The 19,102-nt window shown below is 42.9% G+C and overlaps 1 protein-coding gene across 3 annotated transcripts in view; it reads right to left on the reverse strand.

Annotated features, from left to right (window-relative positions):
* Positions 1 to 371: 371 nt before the first annotated feature.
* Positions 372 to 19,102, reverse strand: part of MCC (MCC regulator of WNT signaling pathway) — a 415,517-nt gene continuing 396,786 nt past the window's right edge. For all 3 annotated transcript variants that reach the window (XM_040343573.1, XM_040343584.1, XM_040343595.1), the window contains 3 exons: positions 18,592 to 18,683; positions 6,979 to 7,101; positions 372 to 1,476 (listed from right to left, as the gene is read on the reverse strand). In XM_040343573.1, the coding sequence (XP_040199507.1) occupies positions 1,296 to 1,476; positions 6,979 to 7,101; positions 18,592 to 18,683 (396 nt within the window). In that variant the 3' untranslated portion in view covers positions 372 to 1,295. The remainder of the gene's footprint in view (positions 1,477 to 6,978; positions 7,102 to 18,591; positions 18,684 to 19,102) is intronic.

Below are 19,102 nucleotides of genomic sequence, written 5' to 3' on the forward strand. Positions count from 1 at the left end.
AAAAATAATTTCAGTACTTTTTCCACCTTTAATGTGTCCTATAAACTGTTCAACTCAATTAAAAAAACAAACGGAAATCTTTTAGGGGAGGGGCCTTAGTCAAGGTAGAGGGAATTATGAATACCAGTCAGTATTGGCACAAAACCTTCAGGCTTCTGCTAGAAAGCTGAACATGAAGAGGAACTTCATATTTCATGACAACGAATCAAAGTATACATCCAAATCAACGAAGGAATGGCTTCACCAGAAGAAGATTAAAGTTATGGAATTGCCCGGCCAAAGTCAAGATGTGCCATGCTGATAGACTCATACCCAAAAGACTGAGTGCTGTAATAAGATCAAAAGGTGCTTCAACAAGTACTTCCCTCCAATTAAAAGATTTCAGTTTGTTGTTCAACCGAGTTGTACAGTTTATAGGTCACATTAAAGATGGAAAAAGTTCTGAAAGTACGGTATTTGTCTTTGTCTATGACATGTTTTCATACTGTCCTCTGGAGTCCCAATTATACGATTGGACCAGAGCCATGGACAGAGTTTGCACACTTCTAATCTGCTCTGCCAACCAGTATTCTTTTTTGCCATCTACTAAGCAATGATTGGCTGTACATGCTATTTTGACACATTACAATGTATGTGGTCATGTACACCTTGGCAAACCCAGTGTTGTTTATATATTAAGCAACATATAAAAAAATATGAATATTGATTAAAAGCCCCCAATAAAAAATTGGAATCAAAGCACTTGTACTCACAGTGTACAATGAAACACACTTGGCCTCTGTACTCATTATTGTAGGGTATTAAAGCTGCAGGGTGCCATCTTACCAAGCACCCGAGTTGAGGCGGTGTGATGTATTGGTTGAGGATAGCGGAGATGTGGCTCTCCAGCTGGGAAATACCTTTTTATTTTTTCTGCTGGTAGTCATATTAGGACAGCACCTCACAGGGTCCCAAAGTCCTTGTCCATAAAGTGAAAGAAAATGAAGGTGCATTGAAGTACGTTTCTGAAGTTGTCTCCCATGCCACACACAGCACACTATCTGCTTGCTGTGACATTTTTGGCACACACCAGTGTCTTACAAATAAAAAAGGACTTGCCAGGTATATCACTGGAGGTGAAGTGTACATCATAATAAAGTTTATCCTGCACAGAAGGCTTAAAAAGCTTCATATTTGAAGGTGGAGTGTAAATGTTTTATCCAGTCACAACCAGGAGCCGACTGCCATAGAGCAAGGGAGTCGTCAGTCTGTATTGCAGGCATAGCTATGGCACATACATGACTCCACTATTGTCTTCACAGTGATGTCTCATTGGCATGAGGTCTGGAGTTCTCCTCTTCTAGTAATGCTATTCTCTGCTTCAGCATCCGCACTTGGGTCTCATGTCTCTCCACCATGGCCATCATCTGAGATTCCAACTTCTTCAGCTTATTCTGATGCTTCTTCTTAGCTTTTTCATATGCTGCTACCAGGTTGCTGTTCAGAGAAGAAATTTTTTTTGTTAATCATACTGTACAGGACCCAGGCATTATAGGCAGCTTCCTTCAAGTAACTGGGCACGCTTTAGGTGCTGGACCTCTTCCCCCTTCCGGAGAATTCATTCTATTCTTAGAGCCCAACTTCGGGATTACTTTCACTTTAAATAGTTGGTTTGAACCAAGCAGGCCCAAACAAACTATTTCCCTTACTATAAGATGCACCAGCTTTCAGCACTGTAGCATCAGCTACATACAGTATACAGTAACATCCCCTCTGCTACTGGAAGAAAATTGAGTCGGGCCGAGGGCTGCTCAGCCATTCACAGGAAGCCTTGTATTTTATCAGTGAATACAAGGCTTCCTCTGATTGACTGAGGTGACGATCATGGAGCCACCTACCCGCCTCTTCAACTCAATTAGAGAAGCCTTATATTTACTGATAAAATACAAGGCTTCCTGTGAATGGCTGAGCAGCACTTAGCCTGACTCAATTTTGCTCTAGCAGCAGATGGGAAGTCCCTGTACCACTGCTGGGACACAATGCTACATACAGTTTATACAGCGTTGAAAGCAGGTGCATTGGTAAAGAAAATCATTTGGGGGAGTTAGCTCAGACAAACCATTTAAAGTGAAAGAAATGTAAGTCATTTATTATTTTACTTTAAATTGTTCAATCAACTCTTCATGATCTTCTAATACAATAATAGAAGCAGGACTCTAAAAATTCAAATACGCTGATGTACAGTGCCTTCAAAAACTATTTATACTCTGAAATGTTCCACATTTATTATATTACAACCAAAAACGTAAATGTATTCACATAATGGTGAAGTGTAAGGACAATGATAAATGGTTTTGATTTTTGTTTACAAATAAATATGTGAAAAGTGTGGCGTGCATTTGTTTACAATACTTTGTAGAACCACCTTTCACTGCAAGTTTTTTTTGGGTATGTCTCTACCAGCTTTGCACATTTAGAGAGTGAAATGTTTGCCCATTCTTCTTTGAAAAAAGCTCAAGCTCTGTCAGATTGGATGGAGAGTGTCTGTGAACAGCAATTTTGAAGTCTTGCCACAGATTCTCCATTGGATTTATGTTTGGACTTTGACTGGGCCATTCTAACACATGCATATGCTTTCATCTAAACCAGTGGTTCTCAACTCCGGTTCTCAGGACCCACTAACAGGCCAGATTTTAAGTATTACTTTGGGGAGATGCAGACTAGAATACTGCAATTACTGAGCAGCAAATTATCTGGCCTGTTAGTGGGTCCTGAGGACAGGGGTTGAGAACCACTGATCTTAACTATTCCATTGTAGCTCTGGCTGTATGTTTAGGGCTGTTGTCCTGCTGAAAGGTGAACCTCCACCCCAGTCTCAAGTCTTTAGAAGAATTAACAGTTTTTTTTTTTATAAGATTGCCCTGTATTTGGCTCCATCCATCTTCCCATCAACTCTGACCAGCTTCACTTTCCCTGCTGAAGAAAAGCATCCCCACAACATGATGATACTTCCACCACCATGTTTCATGGTGGGGACGGTGTGTTCAGGGTGATGTGCAGTGTTATTTTTCCACCACACATAGCATTTTGCTTTTAGACCAAAAAGTAAAATTTTGTTCTCATCTGACCAGAGCACCTTACTTGTTTGCAGTGTCCCCCACATGGCCTCTCTTTCAAAAATGTCTTTCTTTTTGCCACTCTTCCACAAAGGTCAGATTTGTGGAGTGCACGACTAATAGTTGTACTGTGGACAGATTCTCCCACCTGAGCTGTGGATCTCTGCAGCTCCCCCAGAGTTACCATGGGCCTCGTAGCTGCTTCTCTTAATTAATTAATTAATGCTCTTCTTGCCCGGCCTGTCAGTTTAGGTCATGGGTCTTCAAACTACGGCCCTCCAGTTGTTCAGGAACTACAATTCCCATCATGCCTAGTCATGTCTGTGAATGTCAGTGTGTTACAATGCCTCATGGGATGTGTAGCAGCTGGAGGGCCGTAGTTTGATGATCCCTGGTTTAGGTGGACGGCCATGTCTTGGTAGGTTAGCAGTGGTGCCATACTTTATTCCATTTCGGATGATGGATTAAACTGGTGTGCTCCTTGGTCTTCATGATGCTGTTTGTTCACTATGGTTGTCTAACAAACCTCTGATGGCTTCCTAGAACAGCTGTATTTATACTGAGATTAAATTACACACAGGTGTAACATGACAAAATGTGGAAAATTTCAGGGGGTGTGAATATTTAATGTCTACTTTCCCAGAAGTCAGCAGGTGGTTTAATAGTATGCCTGGAGCCCTACCTCCGGTACAGTATGTGGCCCTCAGGGCATTACCTTAAGTCATTTAGCCCACATTCTAATCATAGAGATCGTTGTAACCCAGTTCTCTTTGAATGCATTTTGTTGTGTATGGCAGCACTGGCTACAATACAATAAGGCCGATTTATTAAGGCTATTTTCACACCGAGTCAGTTTTCAAGCGTCTTGGCGCTAAAAATGGCACCTGTAAAGGGCCTGAAAACTGCCTCTAATGCCTCCCCAGTGTGACAGCTCGAGTGCTTTCACACTGCAAAGTCCTGCAAGCAGCATCTTTGGGGCGGTTTAGGAGCACTGTATACAGAGCTACTAAACCGCCCCTGCCCATTGGAATGAATAAGCAGCGCTTCCAAAAGCGCCTGAAAAGCGATTCAGAAGCACTTTAACATGGCTGCTTTTAACTCCTTCTTGGGGGTTAAAAGCAGCCCGCTAGCAGCCAAAAAGCGCCGCTAAAACTAGCGGTGCTTTACCGCTAATGGACCCACCGCCCCAGTGTGAAACACAAATTTTGTAAAAGACTCGCTTCAATTATCCAATCAAATGAAGAGAGTTACTATTTATGCCAAATATCCATCATCACGTGAAGTTGAAATAATGAAATATTCACACAATTTAAAGTGTGAACACTCAATTCCTCAATGTGTTCTTTGGTAGAAAAAATAAAAAACTGCTGAAAACTGTTTTGCAAGTACCCTTTGATCTAATCCGTACCTAAACATGTATGAGAAACTGGTAGAAAATTATTATAACTGTAGTCCAGTTTGTGAATACATCTGTGGATGCACATTTTTTAATCATGCATTACAGGACTTAGGTTGAGTATTTAGATACTTCGGGTTACGCTGCTCCCTTCAGGAGACTGAAATGCTATTTCGGTGAATACTTGAACAACTTCATTAAGGATGTCACTGGGGCAGCAAAGATTTTGTGTCAGAAAAAAGTACAAATTCCATCACCGAAACCATCCACTCCTGAGGGTAAAAACATTTGCCTTTAAAAAAAACTGCTGTGTTAATAGTGTGTGGAAAATACAACACCCACCAATTTATTCTCTAGGGTTGCTGCTTAAAAATATATAATGTTTGGGGGTTATACGTAGTTTTCAAGAAAAAATGGGGGGGAGGAATGTCAGAATTGTCTCGGACTGGAAGAGGTTAAATACTCAGTGTTCAGTGAAATACCAGCAAGAAAATAGGAGTTTTTACAAAAGTAAAATCCTTTTCTTGGGAGTACATTACAAGACACAGGTCTCTACCTTCTGTTCTTATGATCCACTCCTAACTAGGGGCGTTGAAAAAAATAGTTGAATCGATGCATCGCGATTTAGCCTTAGACGATTCTGCATCGATGCAGTCTTTCTCTCCCTCCTCCTCTCAGCCTGCATGTTACTGATCTTCCCCAGGTCGGCCGCTCACCAGTGCCTGGATGAATCAGACACAACGGGCATCTTCCGTGTCATAGAGCTTTGATCTGTATATCCCGACGCACCCATCGTCCTCCTCTCTCCTCAAGCGGCTGCTGTAGCAGAGTCCCGCCTCCTAGGCCAGGTCCTGTGATAGATGGAACACTAATCCAATCAGCGTTCAATTTATCACAGGACCCGGTCTAGGAGGCAGGACTTTACTACAGCGACCGCTGGAGGAGGAGAAAGAGGAAAGACGACGAAGGGCCCCCCGGGATATATAGATCAAAGCTCTATGACACAGCATGAGATGCCCCCTGTGTATGGTCCATCCAAGCACTGGTGACTCTGCATTAATGATGGGCACAGTGATGCCGCACGTGACGGTGGGCAGCACATCAACGCCGCACTTGACGGTGGGCAGCACAGGGAGGCTGCATTTATTGATGGGCACTGGTGAGGCAGAATTTGATGGGCACTGGTGAGGCAGAATTTGATGGGCACTGGTGAGGCAGAATTTGATGGGCACTGGTGAGGCAGAATTTGATGGGCACTGGTGAGGCAGAATTTGATGGGCACTGGTGAGGCAGAATTTGATGGGCACTGGTGAGGCAGAATTTGATGGGCACTGGTGAGGCAGAATTTGATGGGCACTGGTGAGGCAGAATTTGATGGGCACAGGTGAGGCAGAATTTGATGGGCACTGGTGAGGCAGAATTTGATGGGCACTGGTGAGGCAGAATTTGATGGGCACTGGTGAGGCAGAATTTGATGGGCACTGGTGAGGCAGAATTTGATGGGCACTGGTGAGGCAGAATTTGATGGGCACTGGTGAGGCAGAATTTGATGGGCACTGGTGAGGCAGAATTTGATGGGCACTGGTGAGGCAGAATTTGATGGGCACTGGTGAGGCAGAATTTGATGGGCACAGGTGAGGCAGAATTTGATGGGCACAGGTGAGGCAGAATTTGATGGGCACAGGTGAGGCAGAATTTGATGGGCACAGGTGAGGCAGAATTTGATGGGCACAGTGAGGCAGAATTTGATGGGCACAGTGAGGCTGATGGGTTTTTGATGAAAACCATGGGCAGTAATTGTGATGCATCGCAGAACTGAATCGTTGACATAATCTTAATCGAATTGTGAGACCAGTGAAGATGCGAAGCTCTACTAATATTGGATGATAATGAAACTGAGGCATGCTGGGATTGGGATGGGTTATACTGGGCTGTCCTTACAACTTTGTAATACCAGTGTGCAATCTCATGAAGGCACAGCATGACCTAATGTACCTGAATCCTGTGTCCTATAATGTAATCTAAGAAATTTTGCAGTAGCTCAAAAATGCCATTTCATAATTCATATGATCAAGATAAAGAACTCTACAAAGCAAAGAAAATGTCAACTTTCGTATAGCATGAAACTGTTCATGACAGAAAATGGTAAAAGATGGTAAGACCATCTTGCTGTCCCAGGAAATATTTTCCGCCTATAAGGCCTTTACAAATAAAATCCAGACTAAAAAAAAAAAAAAGCTTGCTCACTTCTGCTTTTAGGAATATGATTAACATTTAGAACTGCTCCCTATAGAGCTAGGTTGGGACAAATATGCCCCAATTGCCAGTATTAACTGACCCTTATTATTCTATGGAAACCATGCTTGCTGCACACCATTACTGCTCTTAGCATACAGACATATTTAAGTAAAGTATTGCAAACACAGATCCCAAAGAGCACGGGGATAAAGCCGACCTCTTAAAACAAAACCCGGATCATTTACTGACCTGTTGGCTCTCTTTAGATCATTGACAAATTCTGCAGATTGCTGGTGTCGGATCTCACTACTTTTAGTGAGTCTTTCTAAGGCGCTAACCAGCTCCTGTGCTCTGGACTTCAGCTTCTTTTCCCTGTAATACAAACAAGTTTCCCATCAGACAATCCTCATAATAGATCAACATCTTGAAGACGCAAAGAAAAGTGCAACACTCCAACCCTCCAAGAGCACCCATCATACGCGGGAATCAGGCGCTGGCATGGAGTCCATCACTCCACCACACATAGCTCAGTATAATCCAAGGGAAAGGATGCACATTGATGACGTCTTCACAGACAAAACATTAACCAGCCGACACATTTCAGTACAAGGGTCCTGCCCCAGTACTACTCCTCTAACATGTTTCACCCATTAGGTCCATTGGGTGAAATATGTCAGAGGTGTGGTCCCGGGTGCAGGACCTTGTGCTGAAGCCTGTCAGCTCATTAATGTTTTGTCTGTGAAGACATCATCAGGATGCAGGTTTTCTCTTGGATTATACTGAGCTATATCAACTACATCAATATACATTTACAAAGCATAACTATCGCTACACCATCATCACCAATTTGTGTTAAAGTAAAGTGAATGCAAAGCCATTTATTCTTCTTTCAGCTCTGGGTAAAGTGTGTTGGGGCTTAAACCCGTTTTTACTGCTATCTGTTACACCCCCTTCCCCCTCGGATCTCCAGGACTGCACAGTTGCAGAATCGGAGATCCAGAAGCTTTGTTGTATAATTCCAAGGTTAAAAACATTACAGCCACACAAAAGAAAGGGAGCAAATGCTGACATGTTTCACGTTAAAGAGAATTTAAGAGAATATATGACTTGCTCTTTAGCATGAAACACGTTGTTTTCTTATTTTCTTATGTGTGGCTGTAACGTTTTTAACCTTGGAACTATCCAACAAAGCTTCTGGATCTCCGATTCAGAAAGGGGGGAAGGCATCCACTTTCTTCTTTGCAAGTCTTCACAGTAGCAGCGTGTTTGATGGGATCTACCTGGGGGGGGGGGGGGTTTGAAGTATCGGTCGATTATTAAACTGGAATATACATATATTTATTTTGTTGGTTAAGGCTCTGTGGTCTAATGGATGCCAGGATTTAACTCAAGACCAGAACCGACCAGATACTTGTATGAATATTTTGCTCTTTATCTTTGCTCTTGATGTAAATATTACAAACTAATATGGAGATGTATTACACCTTTTGGACTACTATTTTCATGTCCCTCAATTGGCCCTTTCTGAGAATTTCCACTCCAGCAAACTGTTCTGGTTTTACACTACTGGGTTTTCCTACAAGGATACTGTTCACATATTCCCCTGATGAAGAGGTTTGAAACCTTCAAAATGCATCGAATGTTGATTAAGAAATAAGATTTCTGATTTCATCTTGCAGACACTGGATATGGTGCTATATACAAGTTTAATATTTGTAGAAAATATGAATTTACGTTGTGGTACCAGTTTTCTACGCACATAAAAAAATCCATCAATTGCAATAAAATATTGAGAATGTTATATACTGTGTATCAACTACACTGGAAGAAGAGTAGAATGGGCAGCTAAACAGAGAACCATGTAAGCTTATCAGCCTACAGATGATTTTCTTCTTATGCCCTGTACACGGACGGTTTTCCTGACACGCCAAAACCCGACATGATTCCTCTCAAGCCTGCCTTGCATACACACGTTTAGTAAAAAAACGCTTGACCAAAGCGCGGTGGCGTCCAACACGTATGACGGGACTATAAAGGGGAAGTTCCATTCAAACAGCGCCACCGTTAGGGCTGCTTTTGCTGATCCTCATGTTAGTAAAAGTTTGGTGAGAGACGATTCACGCTTTTCCGTTTGTGCTTTTCAGTCTGTTACAGGGTGACGAATGTGCCATCTCCATTCCGAAAAGCTAGTTTTACCAGAACAAGCACTCGCGTTTCATACTTGATTCTGAGCATGCGCATTTTTTTCCCCCCTCAGAAAAGCATACACACGAGCGGTTTTCGCAACGAGAAGAAACGACGGGAAAAAAGAGCAGGTTCGAAATTTTTTCCAGGCAGTTTTCTCGTCGGGAAAACTGCTATGGAGCATACACACGACCGATTTTCCAGACCAATCTAAAAAATGGCAGTTTTCTCGTCGGGAAAACTGGTCGTGTGTACGAGGCATAACAGCAATATCAGACATGAAAGGCCAGTTTGCATAAATAATCCCAGCATAAAGTACAAATACCAGGCTAAAAAAACACTCATCCTGAATTGTGAAAATGTAATAATCCCATTTGTCCAGCAGGTGTCACCATTTCCTCAAGACCAGACCAGGGCATTTTATGACACTTTTAATACCTATGAAGGTTTTTACTAGCCCACTTCTCAATGCGCAATTTTGATCTTACCATTCAAAACACCAAAATTAAGTGGTTTGAAGAATATATGCTAGAATCTAGGGTACTTTTTTTTTTTTTTTTAAATGAACCAGTGACTGAGCTAAGTGCTCCAACTGACATAATACCATCACAGGCACAACTGACATAGCGCACAACACAGATTAGTGATGTTTACCATTACACAACTTAAAGACAAATACATCTTTAATAAAAACATAAATAATAATAAAAAAAAGATGTTAGCATGTGCATAATTTTGCTTCTTAATAATAAATGTGTGGTTTTATAATATTCTGTGTATTTCTTTTCTCATGGGCCCGACAGTGAGAAAGGGTTTGGCGTATGACGTTTCAGTGCCACTGAACTAGTACTAGCCATTAATATACCTTATATACTCGAGTAAGAGCCGACCTGAGTATAAGCCGACCCAAGTATAAGCCGAGGCACCTAATTTTACCACAAAAAAATGGGAAAACGTATTGACTCGAGTATAAGCCTAGGGTGTCCATGTGCATGCCTGCGTCCATCCCTCACTGTGCCCATGCCCCACTGTGCCCATGACTAGACTTACATTTAACATGGGAGTATATGGAAGGGCCGCCCGGCTTTAAAAAACAAAACAAAAAAAAAAACGGTGCTCCCCGGCCGTACGTCCCCCAGACAGCAAACTTCGCACACTTGTAGAGGAGAACTGGGGCTACCTATGAGCCAAGTTTGGCTGGTACCAGGTCTCCAAAGTCCGGGAGATCAGGCGCAAAAAGGTGACTCGAGTATAAGCCGAGGGGGGCATTTTTCAGCACAAGAAAAATGTGCTGAAAAACTCAGCTTTAACTTGAGTATATACGGTATTGTATAACACCTAATATTCAACAATAACCACACACTATCCTCAATGCTAGTGCTGATATACTTTAAAAGCGGATAAAATCGATGGCATTATATAAACAAAAATGTTGAGACAAATTATTGGTGCCGACAAACATGCCAAATGCACTTGACCTTAAAATAGTAATTTTACTGGTCACATTATTCATGTCTGGGGACCTGGTTTGTGCCTGTAACTGCACATGTTGCCCACTAGGTGTCACTGATGATTGTGTGTTGTGGCACAAAAACTATCAACTCGTCTGCAGCTAGCTTAGCAAAAAAAAATATATATATATATATATGTGGCTATCTGCTGGGATAAGTGTGTGGCATTTGGAAAGGATTATTGTATGCATGGTATGATCAGCTCCTGCTCAGCCCACCCAGTAAATGTTTTGACTGCCTGGCATCAGGACCATATTAATTAAGGGAATAATTAGAAGATGTAGCTCTACAATCAGTAGATGGGACACTTTATCACCTCTTTGCTCATCACTGTCTGGCATGGGGTTACAAAATGACATTTCACTATTACAGACAGCTGCTGGGCTCATATGTAAATCATAATTGCAGAACACGAAGAGAGTGCTGGATTCTCTGCGGGGGGAGCTGTCCCTAGATAAATGACCATAGAAGTCATTATAGCAATGGAGGCTGCACGATAACATGTGGAAAAAGTGCTATGAATACTTTCCAGATGTACTGTATGTAAAGTCAAATCATTTATTGCATTTCCAAAGAAGGGATTTCTCTCCCCATGTAGACATTTCTTCTTGTGTTAACAAAAAAGTGAAACTATGAATCTCTAAGATACCAGAGATGGAAAAAAAAACAGACAAGGAGCAAAAGGCCCAATTGACAATTTTCCGAAATTCTGCCTGCATTTCCAAATTGCATGGCAAATCGCTGCAAATTGTGCAATCCGCGTTTGGGTGCCATTCATCCTAAATGGCACCCCAAACACACTACGATTTTGCCTGGATTGTCACTCGACAGAATGGTGCTAGAAACCATGGCAAAGAGCCTTCACGTGAAGCTTTTTGCCCAAAAAAGAACAGGAGCTTCTTTCGGGTGACAAATACGCATAGGGCAGCTTATTTCAGAGAACGGGCTTGCCCTAAGCACGACAGAATTGTGAAAATCGGCCACACAAAATTGCAAGCGGGAATGCAAGTGTGACTTAGGCCTAACTATTACAATATCCAATATTATAGAGACAATCTACTTTGTGGGGACACAGACTAATAAAAACCTAACATTCAACATCCTGTCCCTTACGGTCAGCATAGAAGGGTGTGTAACCAACTGTGGCACTGTGAAAATCCAAAGAAAGAAATAAACAGCACTATTAAAACACTGGGGGGAATTTACTGAGACTATAGTAGACATCCCAAGTCTCCTGCGGGGTGCACCGCATTTCTGTGGCGGCTCCAACACACCCGCAAGCGCCTCCTGATATCCCAGGAATAATTGGTGTGGCGGGGAACAGCTGAGAACACCGATCGCCCTGTATAGATTTCTAGCTGACAGCCGCGTCTCCTACTCTCTCCCTCCCACAGCTGTCCGATAAAAATCTATACAGGGGGGATCGGTGTTGACAGCTGTTCCCCGCCACACCAATCATTCCCTGCTGTTACCTGTGTGTTGCTCCCCTGCTCCTCTGATTGCCCGTTCTTCTCCAGGCCCCCCCCTCTCGTTCCCCTCCACCCCCCTCAGTGTCGTCGTCCTCCCCCCAGCTCCCTGTCTTGCCCCTCTGCCCTCCCCTCCATTCCGTTTCCTGCTCCTCTGTCCTCCCCCCATTGTCCTCCTGCAGGCGGCTTCCCTCCTCTCCCGCCAGATGAAGGGGATCTGTCAGGATGGAGCATGGAGGAAGGGGCAGAATAAATATGCAATTTACCAACCCCTTCCTTGTCTGAATTGGACACAGAGAGTGAGATCGCTCCTGTGATAACTGAGCAGAGTAAACTGTGTGTTTTATTTATTTATGAAAGCCTCTGTCTCCTTCCCAATCATCTTCAGTGCTGAGAAAGGGAATGGGGAATCTGTGTGCTCAGTCCTTTCTCTGTCTCAAAGGGGAAATGTCAGGTGTCTGTTGAAACCCCTGATATCTCACCAAAGCCCATAAAAAGGATAAAAAAAAAGGAATTACATTTTTTATTAAAAAGTGTAAAAAATAAAAGATAAAATAAAAAGACTACTGACACCACTCCCCCCTGCTTTACCAACACTGTCAACTGTCTCAACCCACACCCCCCCCTCTTTCAATTTAAAATAAACGTAAAAATAAAAAAAACTACTGACACCATCCACTGCACATACCCTCCCCCCAGGTATGGGATGTCTGCTATAACAGACAGAATCTAAAGCATAGTGCCTAGTAACCGATCAGCTTCTAGCTTCAGCTTGCTATGCTTATAGTACAGTTATGCTTTGAAAATGAAAACTAGAAGCTGATTGGTTGCCATGTACAGCTACTATTGATTCTGTCTGCTCCAGTGTTTGAAAAATTCCCCTCTACAAATCTATGTGGAAGCCACATTGCCTTGTCAAGGCCCCCATCGTAACATTTGTCTCTATTTAAACCCTTTATTAACCCTTTTAATCAGCCCCATCTAACTCCTCCTTCCCATTCTCTTAAACCATTATTTTCCATTTTTTTTTCTTATTTATAGATTTTATTAACCACTTGCCGCCCGCCAATGACATATTGACGGCGGCAAAGTGGTTGTCTGATCCTGACCGGACGTCATATGACGTCCTCAGGATTCTGAGCCGCTGCGCGCCCCCGGGGGCGCGCATCGCGGCGATCGTTGTTGCGGGGTGTCAGTCTGACACCCCGCAACACCGATCTCGGTAAAGCGTCTCTCACGGAGACTCTTTACCACGTGATCAGCCGTGTCGAATCACGGCTGTTCACGATGTAAAAAGGAAAAGCCGTTGTCGGCTCTTCCTCACTCGCGTCTGACAGACGCGAGTATAGGAGAGCCGATCTGCGGCTCTCCTGACAGGGGGGGGGGGCTCGCGCTGATTGTTTATCAGCGCAGCCCCCCCTCGGATCACCACATGGACCACCAGGGAAGCCCACCCTGGACCACCAGGGTGGGCAAAAAAAAAAAAAAAAAGTCTGTAAAAAAAAAAGCATTAAAAGAAAAAGATGCCAATCAGTGCCCACAAATGGGCACTGACTGGCAACATAGCTAAATCAGTGCCGCCCCAGTGTCCATCAGTGCCACCCCACATTGTCCATCAGTGCCACCCTACAGTGTCCATCAGTGCCACCCCACAGTGCCCATCCATGCCCAGTGCCCACCTATCAGTGCCCATCTGTGCCACCCATAAGTAGCCATCAGTGCCACCCATAAGTGCCGCCCATGAGTGCCCATCTGTGCCGCCAATGAGTGCCCAGTGCCGCCCATGAGTGCCCATCAGTGCCGCCCATGAGTGCCCATCAGTGCCGCCTATGTGTGCCCATCAGTGCCGCCTATGTGTGCCCATCAGTGCCGCCTATGTGTGCCCATCAGTGCCGCATACAAGCGCCGCCAATCAGTGCCACCTCATCTGTGCCCGTCAGTACTACCTCATCGATGTCCATCAGTGCCATCTCATCGGTGCCCATCAGTGCTGCCATATCAGTGCCCGTAATTGAAAGAAAACGTACTTATTTACAAAAAAATTAACAGAAAAAAATAAAAACATATTTTTTTTCAAAATTTTCAGTCTTTTTTTAGTTGTTGCGCACAAAAAAAAAATCGCAGAGGTGATCAAATACCACCAAAAGAAAGCTCTATTTGTGGGGAAAAAAGGAAGCCAGTTTTGTTTGGGTACAGTGTAGCATGACCGCGCAATTGCCATTCAAAGTGCGACAGTGCTGAAAGCTGAAAATTGGCTTGGGCGGGAAGGTGTATACGTGCCCTGTATGGAAGTGGTTAAACATTATTTAAAACTTTTTTGTTTTGCTTGTCACATTACCGACCTTGGCATTTTTCCAGCATGCCCTTTTGACAGCAGCCAGACATTCGGCTGGCTTTGGTTGAACAGGCTGCTGTACACATGGGTTGAATGTCAGGTGGGTTCTGTTGATATTCAGCTTACAGTATGTGTACCAGGCTTTAGGATTGCACAAAACATTGCAACACAATATCATGAAAAGAAAGCCTTGTTTTTCCTTAAAAAAGTTATTGCTGGATAAACAGGTGATTTTAAGAAATTAAAAAATTAGAAAAATAGTCCATAGGGTGGTGTACAGGTGTGAGAGCTGAAGTAGTTAAAAGGATGGGTTCACCTTTGGGATTTTTTTTTTCAAGTTTTGAGGGTTTAACATTTAGCATGTTCCCACTGCTGCAGGCTCCCCCTGACCTGCCACCTCTAGTGACAGTGTGCCGGGAGTCTTCTCCCTGAACGTGCTGTATCAGAGAGCCGAACATTCATTCACAGAGATCTGTGAATGAATGAACTACAAGTACCGACAGCCTTTGTCAGCTTTTAGTTCTCAATGAACTACCAGGGCGCTGTTACACACGCTAGGTAGTTTGTTGTTTCTTCCTGTCATTGTGCAACGGTCTGCTCATATGAGGTACAAGCAAACAACTTACACCGACAGTCTGCAAGAACCCTACATTGCACCCCAGATCTGCTGATCGTGGGTGCAATGCTTTGCAGGCTCCTAGTACAAAAATAAATGCAATTTTCTTTTACCTGCAAAAAAGATGTGCGTTATTTTTTTTATTTTTTTTACAAAGGTGAACTTTTCCTTTAAGGAGTGATGATTATTTCTTCTAATTTGCAGTAAAAATCTGGTCGAGGTGCTATCCCCTCACCAACAATACAAAAAAAAAAGTTCTGGCTTTAGATACCGATTAATAAATGTGGATAAAGTATCTAAATTATTCCTTTACGCCCCTGTGCCAGCTACTGACACAGGGGCAGAGGCAAGAGGCAAAGATTTTGGAACCTTTATTTCCAACAGTTTCAGGCACATGACGCCTTGGTGTGAATTATGAACACCATTATATCCACGATCCAAAAGAAAAGCGACGTACTGAAACATAGCGAAAACTCTGTGTGTAGCAGCAGCAGCAAGTCCTAAAAAGCTAATGGGAAGTATGACAAAGAAGGCGACAAAGCGATTGCCTATGCTTGGGTAAAGACATTTTCATATGATAAGCCTGCTGTGTGCCACACTCTGCACAGTCACTGGAATGGAACATCAGGAAGCAAACACTGTAATTTAAAATTCATCACGGAGACAGAGGAGATTTAAAATTACATTTTCTTGAGAAGGCAGAAATTGATATTTCAGACTTCAACCATAACAGCTAGAAGCCCAGCTACAAATCTGCGAATGCCAGCACTGTGCTGGAATATCTGGGATAGATGGAGAAAATGTGAAATATAAAATTAACTCTTTAGAAGAAAAAAATGTTCCCAACTTTGCTAACATCTAGTAAACTATTAAAGGGTAGGTAGGTAAGCAACACTAGGATCAAGTCACCAATTCGGTTCGAATACGTAAATATTGCTTAGACACAGTTTGCATCTGTGCGGCTGTTCTACTCAAGAGAAACACAGAATACAAAGTCCCTGGCTCTTCTGTGAAACTGTTGCACCCTACCGTTTTAAAGCATATACTTCTGTCTTTTCATTCCCTGTGCTTGAAGAGCTATCACAGGCCAGGGTAAATTACAATACAGAGAGTCTGTCTGTGTAGACAGACAAGGAAGCATTCTGCTCCATGCTATGAGCCATAAATGACCATTTCTATGCTGTGCTGCACAGAGATAATCACTGGAGATCACAAACCGTGCAAGTTAAAGGGTGCTCAATATTCTCCCAATGAAAATTTCATATGGGTTTTGATCAAACACAAGGTGTTCCTATAATTTTCAAATCAACTGAATTCATAAAATGAAAAAGGACATGCAGTGGTAAGGAACGTTTTGTTAATTCTAGAAGCAAATAAAAATCATACAAAATACTGATATTGTGTATAAAAAAGTCAGATAATCCCTGGAACAGATCACTGGCTCAGGAACATGGTACATGCTGCTATTAAAACAGCATATCTAAGGTGTACAGAGTGCGTGATGGTGTCTTTTCAGTGCCAATGCTTTTCGGATGATTGTCGGTCTGAGAGGTAGAGACCCTAACATTCTGAATCCTTGAATATTAGTGGTGGTGTTTAATCATCTTTTTGAACTTTGAATTCTCTGGATTGTGTGGACTTTACATATTTTGCTTTATTTGTATTTGTCACAGAATGCTTTCAATGTATTTATATGCTCTCTTATGATTTATATAATTACTGATGTAGCACGGCTCCCGCAGGAACTACTGGAATAATGGTCCCCGGGTCTCCCACTCCCACCCATTTTCACACACTCTTCCACTCATTGTCCCCAATAACCAGGCTAGGGGATTTTTTTTTATGTTTTATTTGGAACATGGATAGGAGGAGGGAATTGGTAGGATACTCCAAATAAACTGTTCACAGTGAAGAACACTTCTCAATAGGACTGTGTAGGAGACTGTCAGTAGCCCTATGCAGCAGGCCGAATATGGTGAAACAAATCTCTTTTTAAGCAGAGAGGATTTGCCGCACTTTGCTTCTTCAAGACACTAGCCAGTGTCTCCTTTAGCTCACATACCCAGTATGCTGACTTTTAGGACCAGAGGGAGATTTCAGCAACACAAACTCAGTCTCAAGGATCTTTTCAGGGTCTGTACTCACAAAATGTCCAGAGACAGATGGCAGCCTCCTTACAACTTCCAAGCAACACTCTATACCAGTGACACACGACCAGATCCATAGACTTTCTCCCTCAGTCAGCTTGCACAGGAACTCTAGTTTTTAGCTTTCAGGCCCTTGGATCTGGCATCTGAGGCTGCATGCCCCTCGATGCTCTGGAGAGGGAGCCGCCTCCTCCCCACCAGAACCTCTCTCCTCAGAGGTGGGCTTGACTGGAACCCCAAGCCCAGGTGCTCTTACAAAATAAACACATACAGTCACCCAGCATGCTAATTGGCCAGGGCTGAATATACATCCATGCTTTCACCTGCTGGGTTTTCCCCACTGTCCAATATGATTCGTTACTACTGGAGCAGTGTGAAATCTCCAAGACAGCATGAATCAGCATCAGAGCACACTGAGCAGACCTCACTCATCAATCACTGCTCTCTGTTAAGCAGACGGCACCTAAATTTGTCTGTCTGCTTCTCTGTTAAGCAGAAAAGCCAAAAACTATATACACTTACTAGCACCTACATAGGAGGACGTAGAGCTGCACAATTCTGGACAAAATGAGAATCACGATTATTTTGCTTAGACTAAAGATCACGATTCTCAAAAACTAAATGCCAGAAACCCCCCCCCCCCCAAAATAAATAAACCTGTGATATATCTGAAAATATGAATGTATAAAAAACAGACCAGTGATATGTCTATAATGTTAAAGACCATATAACTCCTATACAAAAAGCAGAATCAAACTTTGATTCTGCTTATTTCATAGGAGTTATATGGTCTTTAACATTATAGACATATCACTGGTCTGTTTTTTATACATTCATATTTTCAGATATATCACAGGTTTATTTATTTGGGGGGGGGGGTTCTGGCATTCAGTTTTTGAGAATCGTGATCTTTAGTCTAAGCAAAAGAATTGCAATTCTTATTTTGCCCAGAATCGTGCAGCTCTACGCTCTACATCAGAAGCAGTACCGCAGGCAACCACTCGGTGGCGCATGGATACACACTACAGTTGTACAGAACTGTGAGAGAAGCCCATGCCCATGCATCCATAGGAAATTTTAGTCGACTAAAATGTATTGGAGATTTAGTTGACTAAATAAAACAAACAATTGCAGAAGACTAAAATTGGACTAAAATTAAAATGCCATTTTAGTCCTAAGACTAAAACTAAATAGAAATTTGCTGCCAAAATTAACACCGACAGCCGCTCCCTGACCCTCCACAGATCAGCGCTCCAATGAGCGTGGAGGAACAGAGCAGGAGAGCTGCTGACTGACAGGCAGCAGCTCTCTGCTCGGGGAGCTGAGAGAACCGAGCCATCGGCAGTGTTCGATCGCTCGGTTCTCAGTGCGGAGGTGGCAGGGGGGCAGATGCGGGGGGGGGAACAGATGCGGCATCGAACCGATGCTGCATCCTCCTAGGTAAGCATGATTATGGGATTACCCCCCCCCCCCATACTTCTCTTTTAAACTGATGCCATTGAGACAAGCCAAGCGATCCAATTACTCAAATTTGGAATCTGTTAGGCATTATGGGTAACCCCTCCAATTTCTTTGCTATTGCTTCTGTAGTCTGCACACTTACCTTTTCAGTGCACTGGTGAGTTCTGATGTAAGTTCACTGTCATTGTACGTTCTTAGCTCAGACAAGGATAATGCAGAACCTTCTATGGATTCCTATGTGACAATAAAATATGTAACATCATTCATGGTTAACTTGTATTGCACGCTTAATTAGCACAACACACAGCCAGTGGCAGCAAAGCACTTGATTAATCTATTAAATAAATGGCTTTCTAGTACAGAAACAGACTTTCTAAAGAGAAAAGAAATAGATCACTTCAAAATTGCGAAGGAAGTATGACAAGACACAGAGTATAAAAGTTAATAACATGCTCATTCAGGGAAGCTGGCGGCCCAGAGTGTGACTAAACAAGGAACAGAAAATCAAATACTAGTCCATGAAAATCATGAACAATGTTTTGGGTACATTTCACAGTGGTAGAGTCCTCAAACTCACCAACGGTGCAGCACTTGACTAATCAGAATAGGCTTACAACATATGCAAGCTATATGCACCCACTAAGGACCAGATA

This window comes from Rana temporaria, chromosome 1 (genome assembly GCF_905171775.1).
Source record: "Rana temporaria chromosome 1, aRanTem1.1, whole genome shotgun sequence".
Classification (NCBI taxonomy): domain Eukaryota; kingdom Metazoa; phylum Chordata; class Amphibia; order Anura; family Ranidae; genus Rana; species Rana temporaria.